The sequence below is a fragment of the Gymnogyps californianus genome, chromosome 2, assembly GCF_018139145.2.
Source record: "Gymnogyps californianus isolate 813 chromosome 2, ASM1813914v2, whole genome shotgun sequence".
NCBI lineage: Eukaryota > Metazoa > Chordata > Aves > Accipitriformes > Cathartidae > Gymnogyps > Gymnogyps californianus.
The window spans coordinates 78,609,152-78,623,610 of NC_059472.1; the positions used below are offsets into that span (position 1 = coordinate 78,609,152).

Here is a 14,459-nt window from a genome sequence, read left to right on the forward strand (position 1 = left end):
TACCCTGGGAAAAAGACTAATAGGTTTTCATCAAGGAAGTAATTTTCAAAATTGAATATATACACAACTGCAGGTATAAATATTAACCTCTAACCAAACTCCTTTTGTATTAATTCATTTGTTTTCTTTGAACCATATTGTTGCTATTACTTATATCACGGTAAATTACCATAAATATCGCAAGATACATGAATAGGCCCAAGTACAGATCCTACAGTTTCTAATTTCCCATAACTTTGCAATGATCTGTTCTTTTTCTTTTGGTATTTTGTTCATTTGTTTGGAAAATCAGTATACCAACCACCATCATATCATAGAATTATTTTACAGATTTGGAGAAGAAAATAAATCGTTTTCCAGGCACTAGAGCAAACGTGAAATCCAGAAGTACTGACTAGAGAAGCTAGTATTAAAATCAGAAAAAAAAAAAAAAAAGAAAAAGAAAAAAGGGAAAAAAACCAAACATACAGCAAATAAACCTATAACAAGGTTAATTCTGTAATAGACCAACTCATATTTAGTCAGCAATGAAGCCTTGCTTAAGAATGCACAATAGTGGTCACACAGTCTTCAACTTCATACTGATATTTCAGTTTAGAAACCATGACGGAAAGAGCTTAACATATATTTTAGATGCAATTTACTCACAACAGAAGCCTGCTGCATATGGGTGACATAGAAAAAAATCCCTATTGTCAAATTCCATACAGATGCCTAACTCAAAAAAAGGGGTGGCATTTATACTTCCCTGTGCTCTCAGCATTCCTCCTCAGTGGGATTCGATAGCTCAGAACTCAGATGTCAGTGGATCCTGTGCGTGGGTATATAGCTAGCCCCACACACCGGACAGAGACCCTAAGCACCCAACCTCGGACTCCAAGTTCCATTCTGAGGGCAGACGCCTAAAAATACTGCAATGGGGCAGGCCGGTCTAGACCCCATAGAACAATTCCCAAATGCTCATTATATCAAATTGCCCTCTAAAGGCCATAATCTTACCCGTAAAGCAATTAAGAGAAATAACGTAGCTGTTTATGATGTCAGTACATTTCTTAAATAAGTCATGTTTTCAGTTTGCCTGTCTTCAAATAAATCCAAAATAACAGCTGAACCAAAAATTTTATATAGAAATCTCATATATATGTCTAACACCAGATATTTCAAAGCACATCTAGTTTTCAATTTTAATAAATAAATTGATTTCCATATTTTGACATGATTTATCGCTCCCAGACTTGACAACAGAAGCATCATATTGTGGTACCATCTGGGATGGGTAAAACAATACATGCCAAAAGAGAAGAGAACATCTACTAAGAACAGGGGAGGGAAAAGGCAGTAGAAAAATAAGGATAGGTAAAATGAAGGCAAAGGGTGTCCCAAAATATTGGATAAACCTATCAGAATAAAACTCAAAACAACTTTAGTCCTCTATTCTCAATTCAGACCAGGACTAGCTTCCTATGCTATGACTAAGCAGTGTCTCTCTCAAACATTTAGGAGCAATAATCCACATGTTACATTGGGCTCTATAGTGTCAACTGGGCAAGTAACACGCTGGAAGCAGCATAGACCCTTCTTTTGTGCCCTGAACCATTTAGGAGAGCAGGACCCTCCCTCCTATGCACCCCTACATGGGCTCCTCACCCACCAGCGTTCTTGTTGCAGGTTCCTCAGATCTTTCCTTTTCCTTAGGTTATAGCAAAAAGTGTCCATGTTTCTCACCCTCAGTATGGCTGCTTTGTTTCTTTGAATATTTCAGAATCCTGCTTTTCCTTAATCACAGTAGCAAAAAACTAGTCTCCTGACCTTGAAAAATTTTCCACCTCTTCCGTAGGGATGAAGGGAGCAGAACTTTTTGTCTTATGGCAACAGCCAGTTCTTCCCATAGTTCAGCAGCTGGGTGCATCCTTTAACAGCACTATGTGAAAGGCTCCTTAGAGCTCAGTGTCGAGAAATGCATCTTAAATTTTTCTGCCTAGTGGCAAGGGGACACAAGGCTGCTCCACCTTTTTCTCTTATTCTTAGTTTAAATGTTGGAGTTTTTTTAATTTCATGGGTCAACAAGCAAAGGCAGGGGATGCTACGGACCACACGGTGCCCTTATGCTAGGTACTGACGACCACTAACATACAAGCGTAAGCTGAACTCACCTCCTATATGTAGAATTACCCAAAAGCATCTATGTCCTTTAGCCTAGCAGAACTGTTGAACGGTTCTCTGCAGTACTGGAAAACACAATCCTCTCTGTGACTGAGAAGATGTGTCTTTAAGCCTACTCTGAATATGCATGGCATACAAACTGTGGTTGAACTCAAATTAGTTGTTAGAGGCCAGAACAGAAAATGAAGTTCCATATCAGTGTTTGTAAGCAAAAATCGATAATCATGTTTGCAGATACTGTATTACAAATATAATCTCTTTCAAAGCATACTGCATATTCTATCTCTTTTCTAAACTGCTCAGCACTGCAGCATCTAGGTGCCAAAAAGCTGAAACTCTGAATCAGCAACTGCTTGTGGCAGACTCTCCACCTGGGCAAGTGTCGTGGTTTAACCCCAGCCGGCAGCTAAGCACCACACAGCCGCTCGCTCACTGCCCCCCCACCCCTGGGATGGGGGAGAGAATCAGGAAAAAAAAACCTCGTGAGTTGAGATAAAGACAGTTTAATAGGACAGAAAGGAATGAAAAACAATGATAATGATAACAATAATATGACAATAGTAATACTAAAAGAATTAAACTATACAAAGCAAGTGGTGCACAATGCAATTGCTCACCACTCGTTGACCGATGCCCAGTTAGTTCCCAAGCCGCGATTCACCCTCCCAGCCAGCTCCCCCAGTTTATATACTGGGCATGATGTCATATGGTATGGAATAGCCCTTTGGCCAGTTTGGGTCAGCTGTCCTGGCTGTGTCCCCTCCCAACTTCTTGTGCCCCTCCAGCCTTCTTGCTGGCTGGGCATGAGAAGCTGAAAAATCCTTGACTTAGTATAAACACTACTTAGCAACAACTAAAAACATCAGTGTGTTATCAACATTGTTCTCATACTAAATCCAAAACACAGCACTATACCAGCTACTAGGAAGAAAATTAACTCTGTCCTAGCTGAAACCAGGACAGCAAGACAATATAAGACTGAAGACAGTCTGCTTTCACTCTGCTTATTAGTATTTTCTGCTTTCATTTTCTGCACAGTCTGCTAACGTTCCTGCACTTTTTCAGTACAGAGGCTACATAGAAAGAGGCTGATTCTCAAAGGAGAGCCCATGTCCCTCCACAAGTATTGCCCTGTTGTCACAGAATACTGCTTTAGTCCAGAATTAGCTGAAGTATGCCATGGTCCTATACAGTCCAGATATTTGTAAAGCAGCAGCCCAATTTCTTTTCAAACAGATGCTACTTAATGATTACTGTTGTGCAGCTATATCAGTATACTCATGTTTGTGAAAATGTAAACATGAGTGCCACCTTCTTAGGAAAAAAGATTTCCACAATTACTTTTAGTGCTTGTAATGCAGTCTGGTTGACCACCATACATACCAGGAAAAATTATCAGAAAGGGCTAAATTATACCACTGTAAAATCCACATAGCTGTTTCATGAATATCTGCTGTAAAATGTACGCACATACCTTTTGATATCACCTCTATTTCTCACGAGAACAAATGCACTCATATTATATATTCAGGTGATCCAGGCTTCCCCTTTATCTTAGAAACACAACACAAATGTTTAATAACTAAAGAAAAGAGGCGCTTTACTCCAGTGGAAGTGAAAAATTTTAGTACCTATTTTTCTTCTTTATTGTTAAACCAGAACAGAAAATTACTGTGAACACACAAGAAATGCAGCCTAACAAGCAGAGGTAAGAAAGAAAAAATAAAAATAAAAAAGCTAAGCTTCTCTAGTTAAATGGATGTGTTCAGACTCATTTGTCTAGAAACGCACTTGTATTTCAGTACTGGTACAAAACAACGACAGATACAGCAAATAAATGAAAAATGACAACGTCTCTGCCTGACTTTCTTTTTCTTCTCTTTTCCTCCATCTCCCAAAATATTAACACGTACTGATAAGCCAAAGCAGCAGCAAAGCCCTGCCAATTTGCCAATATTCTTTTGCTTCACTTAGACTCTTTCTAAATTTACATGACAAAATTCAGCTGTACTGAAGGGTAGGCAATTACAAATTCTGGAGACTAAAACCTTCCAATTATGTAGAAGCCAAGTGTAAATGAATAACAAGCAGAGATGAGCAGAAGAGGAGTCATACATCCAATTGGCCACTTCATATGCCCTCTACATAGTTTTGTAATGGGGGCCTGCATATGAACTCAGAACATCACACAAAAAAACCTCAAACAAATAGATAATATATGTAACCACACCTATGTGGGTGAAAAATCGCATGCATGGAAAGAATATTGAGAATGAAGGGTGAATCAGTACTTGGCCAAATACGACCAAAGATGGTTTCAGAATAGTAGTCATCTTCTGCATTAATATGTAGGTGAATCTATGAACACCAGCTGTTTCAGTAGCAATTTTTTTTTCAACAGAAATGGAGCAGTGCCTGCTGGTAATTGATTTCCCCACAAATACACTATAGAGTGAAGATCAGGATTTGTGTGATCTAACATGTTTTATCTAGCTTGAGGAAGCCCCTTTCAGCTGCATGTAAAAGAGGTCATTTGGGTAAAGATTAGACATGTGAAATTATGCACTGCTAGCTGAATTCATCCTTTTCTGGCTTCAATCAAGTTAAAAGTTTGGTCAGAAACTACCGTTCTGTGAGCAGAAAACAACATAATGAAAATACTAATGGTCTCAGAAAAAGAACTGGAATGGACTTCAATCGGCCACCAAGTCCATCTCTACGTGCCACAAAGGACTAGCTCTGGCTTCACAAATACTTCTTAACTCTTCTTTAAATTCCCAATTGTCTAATTTAATTATTTGTGGACTTGCTGTATAACAAAATCCAGCAGTCTGCCATCAGAAAGGTATCAACAAGAAGAAGAGGTATTGTATAGAAGTGGCATTGCAATACGCAGATGTACTGCGCTTTGTCTTGTCTTTTTTTTTCTTTTTCTAAACTCTACTCTCAGCACCACCTTATACAAAAGGTAACAGTTCAAATACCTCCTCAAGTTTTGCTCATCCCTAGCACCCAAGCAGAAGTTTACACCTGCTCTATCACCTTTTGGTCACTCTGCAACTTGCTCACCTCAGTCTCCTTCGGAAAAGTTTTATGAGCACTAGTTTCTCCCTCCACTTCCAAGCTTTCGAGGAACTTGGAATAGCACCAAAAGTAACACTAACTTATCTGCTCTGCTTATCCATTTTTCATTCACATGTCCCAGACACAAATGTGAAGGGCCCAAGCAGAAATAATGTTTTGGTGGCTGATGCTGCCTTCACATAAAGAAGGGGAAAAAACATCTGTAATAGAGAGGAATACTCTCTGTTCCCCTCACTGTTAAGTAGATACCAGGCACAGGAGAACCCAACAGAAGGGTTTTTTTCATTTGTTTTGTTTGTTTTTTCCCCTGCTTAAGGATCCAAATAGAACGTTAAATCTCAGTCTGCTTTGCATTTCAACATTGCCAACCTATGGCTGTCACAAGCTAAGGACATCCTCAGGTTAGTTCCCTTACGCCTTCAAGTGTGAAGTCAGAGAAAGTTTTTCTTGCATCTCCTTTTCTGCATAGATAGCTTCACCTCAAAATAAAATTATGATTCATTAGGTTTCTTTCATGTATTTCACAAATCAGACATCTATTACATAACCAGTGACTGTAAGTAACATACAACAGAAAAAATAAATGGACTGAAATACAGTGAATGAAAGTTTTGGAAAGAGCATTAGGCTGCCTTTTAATGGGTTCTATTTATTCAGCAACTCAACAAATTAAGGAGATTAAAAGATTAAAGCTTAGCTTCCTTACCTTTATCTGTGAAGTTGTTGTTGATTATAACTGAAAGTTTTTAATATCAGCATAAATTAAAGATTTGATTCTACATGATGACTTCTTACAAGCTTTCATTTTGTTCATAGCAAAGGGAACCCTAGGGCACTGTCCCAAAAATGAACTGTAAGGAGAGTCTGAGTGATTTGCGCCTCTATTAGAACACCATTCTCTCTAGATTGGGCCAAATACCACCTCAGCCAAAAAGACCAACTAAGGTTATGAAAGACTCTCACAAAAGACATAATAAGATCTCATTTTATAATAATAACAAGCAATTGTTATTTTCAAAATGGGGTTGCAACCTGGTAAATAAATTCCTTTAAAAAAAAAAAATCAAGTGTTGTTAAAAAATTATATTCTCTATTACAATTAAGGTAAAAATGAATAAGTGTGTTTCACGTTATACATATGAAATTATTTGTAAAAAACCTCAGTCATGAAGTCAGGTTCCTTCTTTGTTTAACCTACATAAACACAACGTATATATTCAAAGTATATTACAATTTACTTAACTCATTATTTAGCCTACCATCTGGCCATTAATGAGTCTCATAAAAGTGAACTATCATATGTAACAGGTATTTCAGACACTCTTGACACATGTAAACACCAGCAAGAATTCCCTTTGGTAAAATTTATTCTTCAAAGTAGCTCCTTTTCCTGACAATTCACAGGTCCAATCTTGCCTTTAATTCCTTGAATACCTTGTTAATAGGGGTGTGTGTGTGTATATATATACACACACACACATACACACACATCTATATATATAAAAACCCAAAAACTCAAGATTCCAGAATTCAAAGTTGAATAAAACAAATGAATAAGAACCTCCAACCTTCTTAGCCTGCATAAAGAATTTGATTTGAATCTTGCGATAAACTAGAGGCTAAAATTGCCTTTAAAAATGTACTTTGAGGTATGTGTATTTCTAACTGAAAGATGTGCAGATTCAGCATGAGAATAGAATCTCAGGAGAATTATGTAATAGGAGCAGGTGGAATAGGCTCATATTCAACCTTCTAGGCATCTCAAACTGAGAATAAGCCTCATAGATGGAAGATTCAGATGAGAAAAGCAAACTCAAGCATGTGTCCTGTAAATGCCTTAACAATCTGAATTTGTAAAGAAGTTCATCTTATGCATGAAGAAAAGATGCATAGGCTCTATCAGGTTTGTGAAAAGCTTATACTTGCTGGCTTGTAAAAATGTTTATGGCAATTGTGGCATAAACACTTTTATAAGCCAGCATATATTAGCTTTTCACTCTTTACAGATACATCAGCAGATTTGTCATGTAGGTAGACACAAACAAATGTTTGAATTTAGAAGCTCTCTTTTCAAAGCATTTGGGGGGGGGAAAAAAAAAAGATGAAAAACAGACAGTTGTTAGAGCCATCCTCTACATGATGTTAAAGCCCCACTATTAATCCTGACATTAGCTAGATACCATCTTTTTCAAAAACATTTTTGAAAACCTATCTAGTCACTTGAACACTACTATTTAGATTTCTGCTTTTATATTTTAAGGAATATAAGAGAGTTTTCAGGAAATCCAGCTTTCATCTTGGCCAATGCTTTTATGGATTATTTTACTATTACTTGAGGTGAGCAATAACAAAGCAAAACTCACAAAACAAAACCATGCAGAGTCTGGCCTTCTACGCCTGTGAGCCTACTATTGCTGTAGCGAGTTATAAAATATTTGTCCTTCTACAACCACAGCCCAATGAGTGCTTCTTTCCTAATCCTTAATCACTATGCACACATTGTTCCAACAGTCAGCTTTGAACAATTTGACTCTCAGGCTTCTCCGGCAAGAGCTTAAAAGGCTTTTACTTGTTTTATTCTTCTTTATTCTGCTACACAAAGGAAATTGCTGAGACACATCAAATACTGGTTTGCCACAGACACTATCATACGAAACTTGCTTACTCAAACAACAGGCTTTTCCTATAAAGTACAGAGCACAGAACCATGACATGTGGGATGACAACTTTGATGTACCCACAATGGGCAATGATGTCTCACTGCATAGTCCCAGCTCATGTTTAGATACACATCCTGTCTGATGCAATCTAGTAGCACTCTAACCTTCACTTTTACAAGGGATTAACTTTCACTAAACTGATGGAAACAGTACCCTTTTAATACATGAATCACTGTTCCGCATTTCTTTCGTGAGAGCTTGCATTTTAAATGGCTGTATGGTTTTGTTTGTTTGTTTGTTTTAAAGGAAGGTTATCTTATGTTTCAAAACTATTTTCCAGGTATATACCTGTAGAAAACAGGGCATACACATACTTTGGCCCAAAGTAATTTTTGCAAGTTTGTAAACAGAGTCATTATTTTACTTTATTCCTTTTTAGAGAGCTTTCCTATTACAAAACAATATCTGATAATATCACAATATCTGATAATATTCCAAAATAATACTTTATTTATAAAATGTCTATATTTTCAAAAATATATGGAAATTCATAAACTAAACATTTGCAAAGATGCTTTCGCTATAACTAAATTATTCTTACTGTTCCAGTTTGTTACATGTAACATGAAGCCTTTTATCTTCATAACAGCAGTGTGTGGACAAACTAACGACACATTCCAACACACACTTAAGCATGACAGACGAGGCAATTTGTTTATACAAAAATAACTTAAGTGCATCAACGGTCAAGATTAAATTTTAGGCATTCCCTTTATTTTCCAGATAGAAAAGTACTATGAGAAAGATTAAAAAAATCAAAGCATTAATGTAAAGAAAATAAACAGTTATAAAAGTCTAACTGAAAACTGTAGAAAAGGAGGATGCAAATTGTAACAAACATCCTTGCTTCCACGCTGGAAGTATCTGCTCTGCATGAGGAAGAGTCAGCAATTTTCCTCCTCCTTCAGACAGACAACAGCAAAGATAGAGCTTGAGCAATTTTCTAAAATAATTAAACAACAGGTGTATAAGTTGTCTTGTTTCTAGCCCTTTCATATTGTTATTGTGCTACATGGAAAGCTTCTTACAGCTAGCACTTCACCATGTGACTTTTCTTCCAGATAAGAAAACATAGTTTATTAGCCTGTGAAACATCTGCATGTTTTTACAAAGGCTGATTCATGCAAAGAAATCAAAGTGAGCAACGTAAGTTGAAGAATTAAACTGGGTTTTTACATTATTATTATGACAACTGTGTGAAGAAAAAAATGCTAAAAGAAAAGTTCTTCTGTCCGTACATAAAGCGTCAAAGTGTTCAGTCCCTCGGCAAACAAAAGCTAACTAGCATATACAGTATTAACGAGTTAAACCACAGTATGCTTTCTTTCTCCTGTGAAATTCCATCGTTCTGTTTTGCAAGGATTTCATATAACTTTTACTTTGCTTCTCACTTTTGTTCCTACCTCCCTCAACCATAATAGAGTTTCAGGTTTGAAAGATCTGGAGCTTCAAAATACTGTAATTTGTAATTGTTAACTTGATAAACTTTATATCCTCTAATCCTATTCAAAATATTTATTTTGCCATGTGTGAATGAGAGAAACTTCACATGTCCTGAAGTTTCAGAAATTGAAGTTTACTTCAATTATACCTACGGTAATCCTACACAACATGTTGGGATGACTGGGATTGCAGCTAGGATTCTGTCTTACCAACAAAACTTATCTGAAAGGTCTGTAAATCTCAGTGAATCATTTGGTAAATACACTCTTGGCTCTAGGTAGGTTTCAGGTTGGTAGCTGGTAAGTTTGAATTCCAAGTTGCCACATGAATGGTTACTATCTCTTTCATTACTAAAGCTTTCATGCTTTCCAGCATGAGACAGAGACTCTCTTCGTGTCTCAACATTTCCCAACAAAGGCTAAGAAAAGTTGTGCATCTTTATGGCTGAAGACTTGTAAGAAGAGTTCAGACAAGTAACCACCAGTAAGGACAGCAGCACTGACCCTGACCCTGCCCTGTGGTACCTGGAGGGGCTAAATGGTCTCTCGAGAACTCTCCCAAACCTACTCTTATGACTACAAGATCAGTGACTAACTTCATACTTTCATACCAGATTACAAGACGACCTGAGTGTCTTGTGTAACGAGTTTGGGAGTCGTAAACAATACACCTTACATCCTGGCTAACTTGCATCAAAACAAAGGCTTCAGTCACTTCACAGCTGATTTGGAGCTGCCGTAACTGGCACATCCAAGGAAACACATCTTTTGGATAAGGGCTGTCCTGGGGCACTCTAACAGAACCAAAAGGGAAGCAGAGGTGAAGAAGAGGAAGAGAAGATCTGTGAAGGACAAAAATGAAGGAATCATAATGGTAGATCTGAAAATAAGGGAAAAAAACTTGAACACTTGGAGTAGGGGTAGTAAAGATATGCTGGTGAAAGAAAAAATTACATACTTTGGTTTTGATTTAGAAATACAATCTCCCTAAAGGGTTGTGGAAAAAGGCTTGAAGATGCAGAGGCAAACCAGTGGTGCTACAGCATTGAAGACGGAATAAGAAACTTTACCAAAAGTCAACTTGAGAAGACTGTTTAAAGGCTTCTGCACATTCATAAGACCAAAACCTAGTAACCTAGTATAACATCAACAGTATGATTTCTGTCCTCATTTTATATTTTTTGCTGATTGGGGTGGGAGGGTGTCTGTTCGAGTTAGTCAGCACAACTATAAACCTCTGTAATCTACAGACTTCTTCCTCATTAGTGAATTCAGCCTACTGATACTTATTCTAACAGAGGAAAGCTGTGAACTTCAATCTATGAATTAGCAGAATAAACTACAACGGCACCATCAGAGACCTCTGAGTGTAGCCTCTCAACAAGCATCTTCAGGACTTAACCCAAATTACTGGCCAGCATATTGAGTATGTCACATAAGGTGAAAGTAGACAGTCTGAATTCTGCATATTAAAAGTGCTTGGTGTGTCACAGCCTTAAGCACTAGCAACAAAATTGAATAATATTTATCAATACTGCAATTTTGGTTAATTATAAGCCAACTTCAGATCTTGTTTCTAGTAGTCTGGGAAGGTAAAGGAAGTCTGCAAGCCTAATTAAAGCATACACCAGGTGTTCTACAAATCACAAGGACAGCCTTACCTGAATGCATTTTACTTTTCCATATTCAACTGTATAGTATTACTTCGTGAAATAATAGGCACAGTACTGAATCTAAAGCTAGTTTATTTTAAATTGCATAAATGAAAAGGTTATGAAAAAACATACATTTCTATTTCACTGCAATTTTCTATTTCCACACCTTAGCAAGTTAGCCAACTCAACTAAATTTACTAAAACAACTCTTAGAGCCAAGGACACAAGAATGAGGAAGGTTAGAAATGATGCCAAGGTTAAAAATAATGAAAGAGAAAACCAACAAAACCTAAGCAAGGAACAGCACTCAGAAGACCGAAGAAAGATGAGATTGCTGGTTTATGGAAGTCAGATGAAGTTCAGGGTAAAATAAATTGATCAGGGATTCTCACTTACCTTTCTATGAAGCCTAACTGCCTCTAAAAGGCTTTGCTTCACCTTCCAAGCTCTAACAAGTTTTAAACAATAGACAGCTGCCTCATATACAAAACTGAGATTCTGATATCTGTGTTCACACCGTATTTCTTCCTTGAAAATTTGCTGTTTCGTTTGCCTAATTTAACTTTAGCAAGTATGAATGCAATTTTTTATTTATCATTATTTAAAAAAATATCTTTTCTCTATAATAACAATAAATTCTGAATACAGAAGCTGCACAATAATAAGTTGGAACATTTTTCTAAGAGAACATGATCCTCCTTCCCAGCCTCTATTTTTTCTAACAAAAAATCACAGCAGAGTAAGGTAACATCAGGTCCATATGGCCCGGGACAAAGGCTAATCTGGAATTAAAATGGATAATATGACTTATATAATACGGGGCCGCAAAGAGGACAAAACCAGATGCATACTTATCTGTAGTTATGAAGCTTATTAATATCTTGATTATCTGCTTTAAAACATCTGCTTACCTACATCATGCAGAGGAACTAAGAAAACAAACATAAAACATACCTGTATTAGAGAGAGATCCTCAAGTTGCAACCTGAAGAGGTAGTTTCTGGGGTTAAAAAAAAAAAGTAGATAAAAATTAATTGTTACTAGTGTTTAAGTAAAAAAAATGTTACTAGTGTTTAAATAAAAACATAATTAATGAATATAAAAGACAGGAAAAATTAAAAAGTGACTGGTAGTCAGGACTCTAAATTCTTTCAGGGACTGTCTTAACATACAGCCCTTTGGGCTAACGACTAAGGCAATTTCTAAAACAGATTTTCAGCTTGAAGGACTGGCTGCATATGAATAAAGTAGATATTTGTACTGCATACATGTACATCTGAGTCATTGCTCCAGTCTTCCTTTAGAATCAATGGGAAGAAATACTCAGTCCTTTGGCAGATTCATGTGACCAGTGCTAGATGTTCATTCTCTAAATGAGAATAAGAGGACAGGCAGATTAAAGCTGTGCGTTTCTCTCCACAATGATGGCAACCTCACGCAATTAGCTCAGCCACAGATACATTAAGTTTGAAGCAAAGGATCCCAGTATGACAGATTGTCTGTAGAAGCCACAGAGTTTTCACAATTGTGATTGAAATCCTGTCATATCCGTCTAATTTCTTTGAAACCCAAGGATTTTTTCCACGCGCAGCAGGAGCTACACACGAATCAAGCATATTTTTCAAAAGCCCATGCTTTTATTGCAAAAGGATTTCTCACTCCACTTTTTCTCTACAGCAGTATCGCTGCACCTACGGAACCTGGGAGGAGTTCAGGCAAACCACGAACAAGACATGATGCAAAGGCACTGCTTGAAACCTGGGGAAATGATGGGTTAGGATACTCAGAAAGCTGAGCATGCCCCAACGACCAAAACCACTTCCTTCAGCACATAATGGTGCAATATATGTGCGCTATCACAACTCCTCCCAACTTACTGTGTCTATCTAGTTAAAGCAGCTGTCTTGTTACACCTGTTCTGATAAACCAGCTCTGTTGGTGGCGCTCATGGTATCAGTCCATGGCCCTCATAAAAATGAGCAAATACCACACCATCTTTGAACTGATTTCAGCACATCCTTCTCTTCTCTAGTGCAGATTCTCTTTTGTGCTAGGTCTGCAATAAGGCTCTTCCATGTTCCATGTCCACATTCCTCCTGCCCAATTTTTTTCTTTTTCTTTCTTTCTTAGTTTCTTCTCACACCTCTTTTTCTTCTTTTCATTATGTCATTTTTTTACTAAATTTTCACATATATAATATTCTTCAGTCCTCTTCTGCCTAATTTTTACCTTATTTAAAGCAATTCTTATTTTTCCAATGCCACTACAGAGTGATTATATTTTATAGATAAAAATAAAAAGGAAGAGATTTTTGAAAGATTAATATAAATTACTTCAATTTTAATTTATTCATAATAAATCTGTAACATTAATTTCTAAGATTTCAAGAAATTCACTTAAAGTAAAAAAAAACAGATAACAAAGAGATGAGTAAATTTAAACTTTAAATTTAAATATTTGCAATATTCACAAATTATCTGCAATATTACATCCATGCAACAGGTAGAAGTGTAATCCAAAATAAAATTAGGCCACATTTTTTGAGATAATAATTCTAATTCTTTCCAAAGAGGTACGAGGTATTCTTAATGGGCACAGATGGTCAGGACCTGTAGTTTACATCTCTGGTAATTTTTTTAAATGAGCCAGCGGGGGGGTAGGGGGGGGAAGGAAGGAACAAAAACAAACTGTGTCTAAAAAATGAAAAATATGTTTTTCAAAGCATGTATCTCAGAAACACAACCACTATCATGGCCAGCTTTATTTATGGACTCTGGGGTGTAGCTATGTGTATTTATTGACTCTGGTACATATATGGTCTACTTCAATTGTGGATGTACAGGAATCAGGTCACTAGTCTTTCCTAGGAATATTGCTAAAGGGAGTTACTCAAAATGCAAGAGGCAGGCTATTAAGGGCAAGAATTCACGAGAAAGTAAAATAAAGACACAGTATTTGTTACTAGCACAGATAAATCACCACAAAGAAATAATTAAAATACTTGGTTTTGAGTCATGAAGAGACCTGAAGTGGGCAAACAAAGAAAACAGGACATCGCAAGACAACGTTTACACAAAGCTTCATCCACAAGCTACACTCAAGTTGACTTGAAAGACTTTCACTGAAACATCAGGAAGTGATGCATATAGTCTTTCTAACCCATCTACACTCCCTCTGTAAGGACAAAAAATACCTTCACATCTGCAAAATGTCTTGCTCAGAAATATTTAGCAGGGAACATAAATACTTAGTCTGCTCCTCATCTCATTGCATATAAGCTTCCATCAACCATCGCTGATTGTGCTTCTTTCACTCCAGATATCAAAGTTAAAGAAACCTACAACTTCACTGCTGTTGCAAATCTTTTAACAACTTTTTTCTTCCAGAGAAATTGA

At 36.9% G+C, this 14,459-nt stretch overlaps 1 protein-coding gene across 1 annotated transcript in view; it reads right to left on the reverse strand.

Annotated features, from left to right (window-relative positions):
- The window catches only part of SEMA5A (semaphorin 5A), a 261,292-nt gene that overhangs the window by 193,110 nt on the left and 53,723 nt on the right, over window positions 1–14,459 (reverse strand). The window contains exon 4 of the mRNA XM_050891819.1: window positions 12,019–12,064. Coding sequence (XP_050747776.1) covers window positions 12,019–12,064 — 46 coding nt within the window. The remainder of the gene's footprint in view (window positions 1–12,018; window positions 12,065–14,459) is intronic.